The sequence below is a fragment of the Salvelinus sp. IW2-2015 genome, unplaced genomic scaffold, assembly GCF_002910315.2.
Source record: "Salvelinus sp. IW2-2015 unplaced genomic scaffold, ASM291031v2 Un_scaffold1406, whole genome shotgun sequence".
Lineage (NCBI taxonomy): Eukaryota > Metazoa > Chordata > Actinopteri > Salmoniformes > Salmonidae > Salvelinus > Salvelinus sp. IW2-2015.
Genome location: NW_019942889.1, coordinates 210931 through 224106, shown reverse-complemented (window position 1 = coordinate 224106; position 13176 = coordinate 210931). Strand labels below are relative to the sequence as shown.

Sequence of the window (13176 nt, the reverse complement as noted above, 5' to 3'; positions counted from 1 at the left end):
GTGGAATGGCTTAGTTGGTGAGGATGGATGGGCTTATTGGTGAGGAAGTAGAGAGGATGGTCTTAATTGGTGAGGATGGATGGCTTATTGGTGAGGATGGATGGCTTATTTTGGTGAGGATAGATGGATGGCTTATTGGTGAGGATGGTGGATGGCTTATTGGTGAGGATGGAGATGGCTTATTGGTGAGGATGGATGGCTTATTGGTGAGGACTGGATGGGCTTATTGGTGAGGATGGATGGCTTATTGGTGAGGATGATATGGCTTATTGGGTGAGGGATGGGAATGGCTTTATTGGTGAGGGGATGGATGAATGGCTTATTGGTGAGGATTATTGGTGAGGATGGATGGCTTATTGGTGAGGATGGATGGATGGCTTATTGGTGAGGATGGATGGCTTATTGGTGAGGTTGGATGGCTTATTGGTGAGGATGGATGGATGGGTTATTGGTGAGGATGGATGAATGGCTTATTGGTGAGGATGAATGGCTTATTGGTGAGGATGAATGGCTTATTGGTGAGGATGAATGGCTTATTGGTGAGGATGGATGGCTTATTGGTGAGGATGAATGAATGGCTTATTGGTGAGGATGGATGAATGGCTTATTGGTCTTCTCTTTGTAGCTGTGTTTTCATTTTTACTGGTCAAGCAACAACTGAGCGAGCAAAATAAAACCTTTAGGTTGTACTCAATCTCTGAAAGTAGCAACTCTATTTCAGTCTGAGAAACGTTTGTTTTTCTTGTCTTTGTTTGGTTGCGACGTTGTCTTTCATGGAACAGTGTTGTATTTCCCCACGGGCTTTAAAGGGATGATTTTGACCATATATGGTTAATTAGGGGCGTTTCTAAATGCAAATAGCCAAGGTCTTGTACAAGCACTTAAGGTTGAGAACAATTGGTATTTATCAATGGTTATCTCCTACCGGTGTGCATGTGATGCTCGTAGGATTGTTTGATAAATCACACTTTTTCTATGCGTACCAACATTTAAAAAATCTATTCGGAAGTATTTTAGAATGGTTTCTACACAATTATGATAAATGAGGCCCCAGAGCTGCTAGGACCATCAGGGTTGCAAGGACCATCAGGGTTGCAAGGACCATCAGGGTTGCTAGGTGCATCAGGGCTGCTAGGCCCATCAGGGTTGCTAGGTGCATTCAGGGTGTCTAGATACATCAGGCGTGCTAGGTGCATCAGTGGGTTTATGCCTAGGGGACATCGAGGGGCATAGTGGATTGTTGCTAGGCGCCTATTCAGGGTTGCTAGGTTGCATCAGGGTCATAATCAAGGTGCTAGGTGGCATCAGGGCTGCTAGGTGCCATCAGGGTTGCTAGGTACATCAGGTCTCGCTAGTCTTCGTTCAAGTCATTCAGGGCTTGCTAATGTGCATCAGGGTTTGCTAGAGTACATCAGGCTGCTAGGTACATCAGGGTCTTTGCTGGTGGCATCCATGGGCGTTGCTAGCGTACATCAGGGTTGCTAGGTGCATTCAGGTTTGCTTATGGTACATTCAGGGTTGCTAGTAAATCAGGAAGCTGGCTAGTCCAATCGGGTTACTAGGAACATAGGGTTGCTAGGTGGCATCAGGCCATACGGGGGTGTGACGGTTTCTAGGGGCCATCAGGGTGTTAGAGCATAGAGATGGCTAGGTTCATCAGGAGTCTGCTAGGGCCATCAGGGTTGCTAGAAGCCATAGGGTTAGCTATGTAGAGGGGCACTGTGGACCTATGTTGATCATTCCTTTATTCTATCCACTAATGCACTGCAATGTGTTTATCCCTGGTCATCTGTCCATGTATTCCTCCTTTATCCCCTGGTCATCCTAATCCATGTATCCCCCCTCTATTTTCCCTGGTCATCTATCCATGTACCCTCCTTTATCCCCTGGTCATCTATCCATGTATCCCTCCTTTATCACCCTGGTCATCTTACACATGTATCGCTCTTCATCCCCTGGTCATCTATCCATGTATCCCTCCTCTATTCCCTGGTCTTCTATCCTATAGATCACTCTCTCCTCCTCTATCCAGGTGTCTCACTGAGAGCCGTTATAGAACAAAACATTTCACCATGTCACTGGATTTTTTAAAAGTTCAGGTACAAAATAATACCAAAATGTCCTTACGTTGATTCTATTTTGCAAATCCAATCCGTTTTCCATGTGATTCAATGCATCGCATTGCTTTTTTGTGGTTGGGTAGAGGGTAGCTATCACAGTGGGGAGTAGGGAGGGAGCCCTGGAGAAGAGGAAGAATCAGAACAACTCTGCTCACGGTTGAACGGATTCACAGTAAGACATATGGAGGACTATGGCAACTTCCTGTAACTATTAACTTTGTCACCGACATAATCACACCCATGCGGAGAACCATGTACATTCTCAAGCGGTGAATAACCGACGTTCCACGGAAAAGGCCACAGACAACTGACCAGTTCCGGTAGCTGTAAATAGTGGTGAGGAGGAATATCTACTGAATCCCTACTGTATCCTATGGAGGGACATTCAGTTCAATTGTCTGGTAGCAGGTTTCCTTTCCTTTTGTTTTGTTTGTTTCATATACTGCATCTGAAATGGCACCCTGTCCTCTATGTAGTGCACTGCTTTTGACCATAACACCTAAAACCCTGGTCAAAAGTAGTGCACTGTATAGGGGACAGGGTGCTATTTCAGACACACCCATCTTGAGAGGATTGACTCATCGGATTTGAATATGATCATAATCACCCGTGTTTTTATTTGATAATTCATATCTGTATTTTTTATTAGTTTTGTGAATATTCATGTGAGATCATAGCCGGATCAGTCTGCTGATTAGGTGAGGTCATCATTATGACTCGGACGCTAGCGGTTAGATGGTAAAGGCTAGTAGTACAGCTTAAACAAGAGTCTTCTCCAACCCACACACACACACAGGCACGGGCACGCACACACACACACACACACACAGCACACACACACACACACCCCACACCACACACACACCACACACCGCGCCGCACACACACACACCACCACACACACCACACCGGCAGCGGAGCGCACACCACACACACCAGCTACACATCACACACTAGACACACAGGACACACCACACACACACATTATAAATACTTTATCTGAATCCAAGAATGACTCAAATATTTCAAAGGTCTTTGTATACATGGACAGAGAAAGCTACCCATAATACCCACTGACACCGAGAGTGGTAAAACAGCTTAATGAAGTGTCTTTGCTGAGGGCTATAATAGTAGCGTAATGTTTATCTGTCTGTGTCGGGGCCTCTACATCTCTCGCTCCTCCTGTTATGTGTTCTAGACTAGACTGCCGCATCACGTCGCTCACAGTATCATTCATTACATCAGGCTGCCAATGCTTAAAGGAAAACTCTACCCAAAAACTATATTTTGGTATTCGTTTCATTAGTCCAAAAAGATACTTTTTAGGGTGGAATTTCCCTTTAAATAGATAAGACAAACATACAGACAGACATGTTTTTCAGTGACCACCTGAAAGAACAACTAAGATTATTGCACTGCACCAATGGCTTCTTCTTAGACTGACAGTGTGTGGGGAAAACGTCATGCTGCATTACATTTTTATGGGACTTCCTACGCTAGGCTAATGTCTGTGTTCAAAAGATAATTGGCATCTTTCTCATTCCCCCGCATCCATTTGTGCTGTATCAGTTTCCGTCTCGTCTTTGAACTCCCATTTTGTTATTTTGCCTTTCCACTAAGCCGCTGTGTGATCTTCAGAAAGTAAGACTCATCCATTGCAATGCAGAACGCCAACCGAGCAGCAACAGTAGCAACTAGCAAAAAAAAACAAAATGGCCACCTGTAGAGAACCACATCCTGCAAGGTCAAGAGAATCAAAGAGACTCCTTATCCTTCATCACACAGCCCACACAGTATAATGCATTCTTCTCGCTCTCTAACGTACCTCAGCCTACTGTTATTGCTTTAGGAGGGAGGATTTAATTGTATAGCTATTGGCCACGGCGATAACTATTGGCCACGGCGATAACTATTGGCCACGGCGATAACTATTGGCCACGGCGATAACTCATCTCCTCTAGTTGTATAAGGACGATCTCAATGGCGGATGTTTATTCACAGTAGTCCTTGATGGAGAGAGAGAACAGTTATAGACCCACCAGTTATAGACCCACAGGAGTAAAGAAAGGACAGTGGTGGAAAAAGTACCCAATTGTCAWACTTGAGTAAAAGTAAAGATACCTTAATAGAAAATGACTCAAGTAGGCGTGAAAGTCACCCAGTAAAATACTACTTGAGTAAAAGTCTAAAAGTATCTGATTTTAAAATGTACTTGAGTACAGTGGTGGAAAAAGTACCCAATTGTCATACTTGAGAAAAATATATACATCAAAGTGTCTTTTTTTAAAGTCTGCTTAGTAAGTCCGCCAGATCAGAGGCAGTAGAGATGACAATGCGTTATATTGATATCTGTGTGAAWTGGACCATTATTCTGTCTTGCCTGAGCATTTGACATGTACTGTAGTGTGTACTTTTTGGTGTCAGGGAAATTGTATGGGAGTAAAAAATGACATTTTTTATTTAGGAATGTAGTGGAGTAAAAGTAAAAAAATATATAAATATAAATAGTCAGAAAGTTAAGTACAGATAGCACATAAAAAGACTTAAGTAGTACTTGAAAGTATTTTTACCACTCAGAAAGAGACTGACTGTAAGGGATCTTCTTGTTGGGAACACAAGGTGACGGTTCAGTCATTAGTACAACGTCTGAATGAATATGCAGCCACGGAGTTTCAGGGCGTAGGGGTTGAAAAGATCAACCTACTTGGTTAATTAACGCTAATCCACAAGGCTATGGAGCAGCCTTCTGTCTGGATGAACATGTTTGTGTTGCAGCCTGCAGATGGAGGCAGGACACACAATACAACGTCTGAATGAATATGCAGCTCAGAGAGATTCAGAGGGTTGTTATTGTCAAAGAGAACAACTTCAATGACGTACCTGGTTAAATAATGGCAATGCATAGATAAGTGGTAGCAGCCTTTCAGACGGTAGCGCAGCAGCACACAACATCTGAACGTACCTTTTAAATAAGATATAACACGTGTCTTGGTGACACTAGTATGGTTTCTCCCCCACCCAGCCGCAAGGTTGTGCTTTTTTTTCTACTCCGGCACTAGTTATCTGATTCAACTGTTCAGTTTATGAAACGCTCCAATCATGTCTTGCTACTGCTGTGATAGAAGAAAACACGTGAAATCTAGTGAGGGGCATTCTACCATTTGCTTCAACTGTACGCTCTAAGTCAACACCAGAATCTAAAAAAAATATATCCTAAATCCATTTAGTGCTTTTAATATTTCTGAATTCATAACAGCTTTTAAGTTTTCTAAACATCCTCTCGAGAAATGAAGAATTCTATATGTTATCAGCCTGAGGTATTCACAAGGACCTTTCCACTGTAAACGTGGCTGCTTTGCTGTTAATTGAAAGGTGTTTAGCGGTCATTGGGTTATTTCATTGCTCTAAACAACTTATATCTCACTGAAACACATTTCCTCCAGGTTGTAATATACAAAGCCTTCCGCTTTCAGAAAATTACGCAAATTATGTTCTGAATCTGTCTGCTAAATCGTAATCCAACTTTCTTGGAAACCGGAGGCTTGTATGTATTTTTGGTTCCAGGAACGGTTGTGACTGAGGAAAACATGAGTGATTTTAATCTGGTTCTTATTTATTTCAGTTTAATTCAGGGCTCAGACACAAACCAATCATCAAACAGCTTGACTCCTTACATTTCCCGGAGTTGACTTTCAGGGTGGTTCTCAATGCAGCGCAACAGCGCCATCTAGGAGACCGTTTGTGGAATTGCTGTATATGTCAGCAATTCCACAAACGGTCTTCTAGATGGCGCTGTTGCGCTGCAATGCTTTTTTTCTCACTTTACTCTAGCAGAGGTCTACATCACAAAAACCACAGCAATTTAGTTAAGTGAACACACGTTAATCGGATGTATTGATCAGCCGTTAAAGCACTGGAAGGCAGATGAGTAAGACATGCTGATACTAAAGCACTGTGTGCAGTCTCTCTATCTTTATCCCTCTTACTGACAGTTGTGGCTGCTTCCTGTGATATATTGTTGTCCTCTACCTTCTTGCCCTTTGTGCTGTTGTCTGTGCCCAATAATGTTTGTACCCTGTTTTGTGCTGCTACCATGTTGTGTTGCTACCATGTTGTTGTCATGTTGTGTTGCTACCATGCTGTGTTGTCATGTGTTGCTGCCATGCTATGTTGTTGTCTMAGGTCTCRCTTTATGTAGTGTTGTGTTGTCTCTCTTGTCGTGATGTGTGTTATGTCCTATATTTGTATTTAATTTATTTGTATTTTTATTCCCAGCCCCCGTCCCCGCAGGAGGCCTTTTGACTTGCCTAGTTAAATAAAMATTAAATAAAAAATATATCCCGACACTGACCACAAGCAGGCCTAGCTCATGAGGACCTGCTCAACAGTAGGGTTAGAACCAAAACCTGCACACACAGAGCTCCCCAGGAGAAGGGCCAGCCCTGCTTTAAGGCTACACAATGAAAGTGAATGTGTGCCCAGATACTCCACCAACTTCATCAGTGCTCCAACAAGATCTGGGACAGTCTCTCTCCCTCAGTGAACTCCCCCATCTCTCTCTCTCCCTCAGTGAAACCCCCATCTCTCTCTCTCTCCCCTCAGTGAAACCCACATCTCTCTCTCTCTCTCCCAGTGAAACCCCCATCTCTCTCTCTCTCTCCTCAGTGAAACCCCATCTCTCTCTTCTCTCTCCCTCAGTGAACACCCCCATCTCTCTCTCTCCCTCAGTGAAACCCCCATCTCTCTCTCTCTCTCTCCTCAGTGAAACCCCATCTCTCCCCTCTCTCCCTCAGTGAACCCCCCCATCTCTCTCTCGCCTCCTCAGTGAACCCCCCCATCTCTCTCTCGCACTCCTCAGTGAACCCCCCATCTCTCTCTCTCGCCCTCCTCAGTGCACCCCCATCTCTGCCCTCCCTCAGTGAACCCCCCATCTCTCACCCTCCTCAGTGAACACCCCCATCTCTCTCTCTTCTCTCCTCATGAACCCCCCCATCTCTCTCTCTCTCTCCTCAGTGAACCCTGCATCTCTCTCCCTCCTCAGTGACCCCCCCCATCTCTCTCACCTCCATCAGTGAACCCCCATCTCTCTCTCTCTCTCCTCAGTGAAACCCCATTCTCTCACACCCTCCCTCAGTGAACCCCCATCTCTTTCTAGCCCAAAATGAGCCCATTTGGTTTTGTGATAGAGGGATGAAGTGTCCTCCATCCTGGTGCGTCTCCTTTATAAGTCTCTGCTGTCTCCTTTATAAACACCATAGCAGCAGGATGGTGTCCAATGTGAGTGTGTGACACCGTCGTTACTAATTTATCCCATCCTTCTATACACTTGTCCTGACAAGCCACCCTCGCCGCTTGTTCACTCGATATCGGTCATAAAAAATGTAGAGGAGGCAAGGCCACGGGGGGGGGGGGGGGGGGGGGGGGGCGGGGGGGGGGGGGGGGGGGGGGGGGGGGATTACCCCATAATCGGTTCCTCTTCCAAGATCCTATTACAGTTACTGCCACCTCTGCCATCAACCCAGAGCTGTGGGGACAGGACTTTGCTCTTGTTTTTCTATTTATTTGTATTGACAACAACGATAACAACAACATGACTTTTAGGATGGATATACTCCTTTATTTACTCTTGGTTGTTGACAAGGCTGTTTCTAAGAAAGGTGAGATTTTTCCATTGAATATATTTCTAGAACATTTGCCTCAGCAAATTCAGTTACAATGCTCACAGTGCCTTCGGGAAGTATTCAGACCACTTCACTTTTTCAACATTTTTTACATTACAGCCTTTTTAAATATATATATACACACACATCAGCAATCTACACACAATTCCCCATAATGACAAAGCGAAAAAATTATTATAATAATCTTTGCAAATGTGTTACAAATTAAAACCAGAAATACCTTATTTACATAAGTATTCAGATCCTTTGCTATGAGACTCGAAATTGAGGTCAAGTGCATCCTGTTTCCATTGATCATCCTTGAGATGTTTCTACAAATTGATTGGAGTCCACCTGTGGTAAATTCAGTTGATTGGACATGATTTGGAAAGGCACACACCTGTCTATATAAGGTCCCTCAGTTGACAGTGCATGTCAGAGCTAAAACCAAGCCATTAGGTCAAAGGAATTGTCCCTGGAGCTCCGAGACAGGATTGTGTCAAGGCACAGATCTGGGGAAGGGTACCAAAACATTTCTGCAGCATTGAAGGTCTCGCTCGGGGGAGAAGGGCCTTGGTCGGGGAGGTGACCAAGAACCTGATGGTCACTCTGACAGAGCTCTAGAGTTCCTCTGTGGAGATGGGAGAACCTTCCAGAAGGACAACCATCTCTGCAGCACTCCACCAATCAGGCCTTTATGGTAGAGTGGCCAGACTCCTCAGTAAAAGGCACATGACAGCCCGCTTGGAGTTTGCCAAATGGCCCCTAAAGGCTCTCAGACCATGAGAAACAAGATTCTCTGGTCTGATGAAACCAAGATTGAACTCTTTGGCCTGAATGTCAAGTCTAGAAGAAACCTGGCACCATCCCTACGGTGAAGCATGGTGGTAGCAGCATCATGCTGTGGGGATATTTTTCAGGGACTGGGAGACTAGTTAGAACCGTGGCAAAGATGAACGGAACAAAGTACAGAGAGATCCTTGATGAAAACCTTCGGGACACGTCTCTGAATGTCTTTGAGTGGCCCAGCCAGAGCCCGGACTTGAACCCGATTTGAACATTTCTGGAGAGACCTGAAAATAGCTGTGCAGCAACGCTCCCCATCCAACCCGACAGAGCTTGAGAGGATCTGCAGAGGAGAATGAGAGAAACTCCCCAAATACAGGTGTGCCAAGCTTGAAGCGTTCTTCCGAAGACTGAAGGCTGTAATCGCTGCCAAAGGTGCTTCAACAAAGTACTGAGTAAGGGGTCTGAATACTTATGTCAATGTTATTTATTTATTTTTATAGATTTTGAAAAATGTATAAAAACCTGTTTTTCATTTGTCATTATGGGGTATTGTGTGGAGATGGATGAGGGGGAAWTTTTTTTWWWAATCCATTTTAGAATAAGGTTGTAACGTAACAATGTGTAAAAAGTCAAGGGGTCTGAATACCTTCTGAATGCCCTGTATATGTGTGTTGTAAGTAACTGTTGTTACTGATGTGTAAATTATAAACTAATACATAACAGGAAACTAATTACAAAACTTTTACAAAACCCTCTGTGAATCTACACTATATAAAAAATAATATGATCTATAAAACTACACCTTTTACTCCTCTACCTTATATTTCCAAGGGGTGAAATGTGGTGGGATCCTCTCCGCCTCTTCCGGCAACATCTCCAGCCCCAACTACCCAGGTCTGTACCCGTACAACATGGAGTGTGTGTGGCTGATTGTAGTGGCCGAGGGGTCCTCCGTCCTGCTCACCTTCCACGACTTTGAGTTGGAGTATCACGTCACCTGCTCCTACGACCACATCAAGATCTATAACGGTGTATCCGAGGATGAGGGAAACCTCCTGGGGACGTTCTGTGGTGTCATGTCCCCTCCTCAGTTCACCTCCTCCTGGAATGTTATGTCYATCATTTTCCACTCCGATCGTCATGTGACTCACAGAGGGTTCTCTGTGAGCTACAGGAAAGGTGAGCTTTAACTTTCTCGCACAGGATAAACAAAGCCATTGATATGCATGTATGGCTTTGCTGAGTACAGCCACTCAAACCTCACAGTACCCACAACAAGGAACAACACAAGGCAGGACCTTGAGTAGTTGGATCAGGTGTTTTAACTTAGAGCTGGGCTGGAACAAAAGCCTGCACACCCTGTCTCTCTCTCRCCCGCTAGATATGTGTGGTGGGGTCCTAACCGGTCTGTCTGGCATCATCTCCAGCCCCGGCTACAGTCCAGATACCCAGTACAGCAACAACGCCGACTGTTCRTGGACGGTCCATGTATCCAACCGCAGCGTGGTCAGTCTGGTCTTCCTCGACTTCCAGGTATGTTCTCTAACATGTAAAGACAATCGATGCATCTCAAATCGTACCCAATTTCATCTATATAGTTCACTACTTTGGGCCAGAGCCCGGGCACTATATGGGGAATAGGGAGCCAATTGGGATGCACATACTGTAAGTTTCTAAGTATCCCGAATGGGTCATAAATATGACGTGGAAAAATAAAAATGTAATTCATTCACTCCAGCTGGAGAACAACGAGGGCTGTAATTTTGACTTCGTGGCTCTCTTCGACGGCCCCACCGTCACTCACAGACACCTGGGGAACTACTGTGGAGGGGAGAAGCCTCCTAAAATTGTTACTACCTCCAACCAGCTGCTGGTGATGTTCAAGTCTGACTTCAACATCGGGGGACGAGGGTTCAAGGCTTACTACTACTCAGGTAGGTAGGATGCTGGAAGACGTATACTACGGGTTTACTGACCACTAAGTCACTCCCTCATGGCTGTCCTGTACTATACTGAGGCACATGGGTAGGGATTAAACCGTCCTGTACTATACTGAGGCACATGGGGAGGGATTAAACTGTCCGTACTATACTGAGCACATGGGGAAGGATTAAACTGGTCCTGTACTATACTGAAGCGTTCCCCCATGGGGAGGAAAATAAGATAAAAATCAAAATAAAAAAACAATAATTACAAATCAAAAAGAAAAATATAAAAAAAAAAAAAAAACAAGATCAAAAAATAAAAAAAAAAAAAAAAAAAAACATAAAAATAATAAAGAAAGAAATGCCCAAAAAACACCAAATAAAAAAAAAAACGAATATAAATAAAAAAATAAAAATTTAAAAAGAATAGGAAAAAAGAAAAAAGGAAATATAATTAAACTGTCCTGTACTATACTGAGGCACATGGGAGGGATTAAACTGTCCTGTACTATACTGAGGCACATGGGGGGGATTAAACTGTCCTTTACTATACTGAGGCACATGGGAGGGATTAAACTGTCCTGTACTATACTGAGGACAGGGGAGGGATTAAACTGTCCTGTACTATACTGAGGCCATGGGGAGGGATTAAACTGTCTGTACTATACTGAGGCCATGGGAGGATAAACGTCCTGTACTATACTGAGGCAGGGGAGGGATTAAACTGTCCTGTACTATACTGAGGCACATGGGGGGAGATTAAACTGTCCTGTACTATACTAGGGTCCATGGGGAGGGATTAAACTGTCCTGTACTATACTGAGGCACATGGGGAGGGATTAAACTGTCCTGTACTATACTGAGGCCATGGGGAGGGATTAAACTGTCCTGTACTATACTGAGGCACATGGGAGGGATTAAACTGTCCTGTACTATACTGAGGTCCATGGGGAGGGAGACACCCCTGTACACTGAGGCTTTAAAACTGTCCTGTACTATACTGAGGCCATGAGGAGGATTAAAACTGTCCTGTACTATACTGAGGCCCATGGGATGGATTAAACTGTGCTGTACTATACTGAGGTCCATGGGGAGGGATTCAACGTCCTGTACTATTCTGAGGCACATGGGGGAGGATTAAACTGTCCTGTACTATACTGAGTCCATGGGGAGGGATTAAAGTCCTTTACTATTACTGAGGCCATGGGGAGGGATTAAACTGTCCTGTACTATACTGAGGCCATGGGGATGGATTAAACTGTGCTGTACTATACTGAGGTCCATGGGGAGGGATTAAACTGTCCTGTACTATATTGAGGGCACATGGGGAGGGATTAAACTGTCCTGTACTATACTGAGGTCCATGAGGAGGATTAAACTGTCCTGTACTATACTGAGGCCCATGGGGAGGGATTTAAACTGTGCTGTACTATACTGAGGTCCATGGGAGGGATTAAACTGTCCTGTACTATATTGAGGTCCATGGGGAGGGATTAAACTGTCCTGTACTATACTGAGGTCCATGGGGAGGGATTAAACTGTCCTGTACTATTACTGAGGTCCATGGGGAGGATTAAACTGTCCTGTACTATACTGAGGTCCATGGGGAGGGATTAAACTGTCCTGTACTATACTGAGGCCATGGGGAGGGATAAAACTGCACATTCCACTGACACCAGGACTGTGTTCAGTAGAGAGAAAATGTTTTGAAAAGCTGAACCTATTCAATAACAACACATTTTTTGTTACATTTTGGCTACTGTGTGACCTACTTAAAGACACCCCTGTTTTCCCTCATATGTCCATCTGTCTGACAGGTGAATGCCAGCAGGTGCTGTCTGTACCAAGTGCCAATTTCACCAGCCCCCACTACCCTAACATCTACCCAAACAACATCAACTGTCACTGGACCATCAACCTGGCCGGGGGCTACCGCATCAAACTGTTCTTCAACGCTATAGAGCTAGAGGACAGGAACAGCCTATCAGACGAGTGTGACTATGACTCTGTAGCGGTGCATGATGGGAGCAGGGAGACAGCCCCGTTGCTAGGGCGATGGTGTGGCTCGGAACAACCCGGGTCTTTGATCTCTAAGAGCAACAACATGCTGGTGGTCCTCAGTACAGACAGGAACTATGCTTATAAAGGGTTCTCTGCTTCCTATGTAGGAGGTGAGTGTCTGAACTGAAGTACGGCTGGCCGAAAGTTATCCAAACTATCAACTTTATACTTATTTAATCATTCAAGACACAAATGCAATTACAAACGTGTGTGTGTGTTTGTGCTTGTGTTATGTCTCCACCTCAATCCCAGTGGTACCAGTTAACATCAGCTGTACGAGGACAGAGTTTACCATCCACATCTCCCAGCAGTCACTGCCTGGGCTGGAACGTGAGAGTATCTATCTGGGGGACCGCTCCTGTACCGCCKAGCTGACACCTACCACCTATAAGATACTGGCACGCTTCGAAAAATGTGGCACTGCAGGCCAGGTAACTAACTACCCACTYGTTGATTCAAATTGTTTCCATTTGAATTCAATTACATTGAGCCAACGTGGAATAGACGTTGAATTGTCATCTGTGCCTAGTGGGTAGCCACTGGCATGATGATGACGCCAGTTTATAGCGGTTTAATTTTTCTTCTTAATTTGTCCATTTTATTGAAGCGACAGGACAGTGT

At 44.5% G+C, this 13176-nt stretch overlaps 1 protein-coding gene across 1 annotated transcript in view; it reads left to right on the top strand.

The window, feature by feature from the left end:
• The window catches only part of cdcp2 (CUB domain containing protein 2), a gene marked incomplete at its 5' end in the record, with an annotated part of 47972 nt that overhangs the window by 34268 nt on the left and 528 nt on the right, over positions 1–13176 (top strand). The window contains 5 exons of the mRNA XM_070439094.1: positions 9401–9748; positions 9951–10102; positions 10308–10503; positions 12312–12665; positions 12808–12986. Coding sequence (XP_070295195.1) covers positions 9401–9748; positions 9951–10102; positions 10308–10503; positions 12312–12665; positions 12808–12986 — 1229 coding nt within the window. The remainder of the gene's footprint in view (positions 1–9400; positions 9749–9950; positions 10103–10307; positions 10504–12311; positions 12666–12807; positions 12987–13176) is intronic.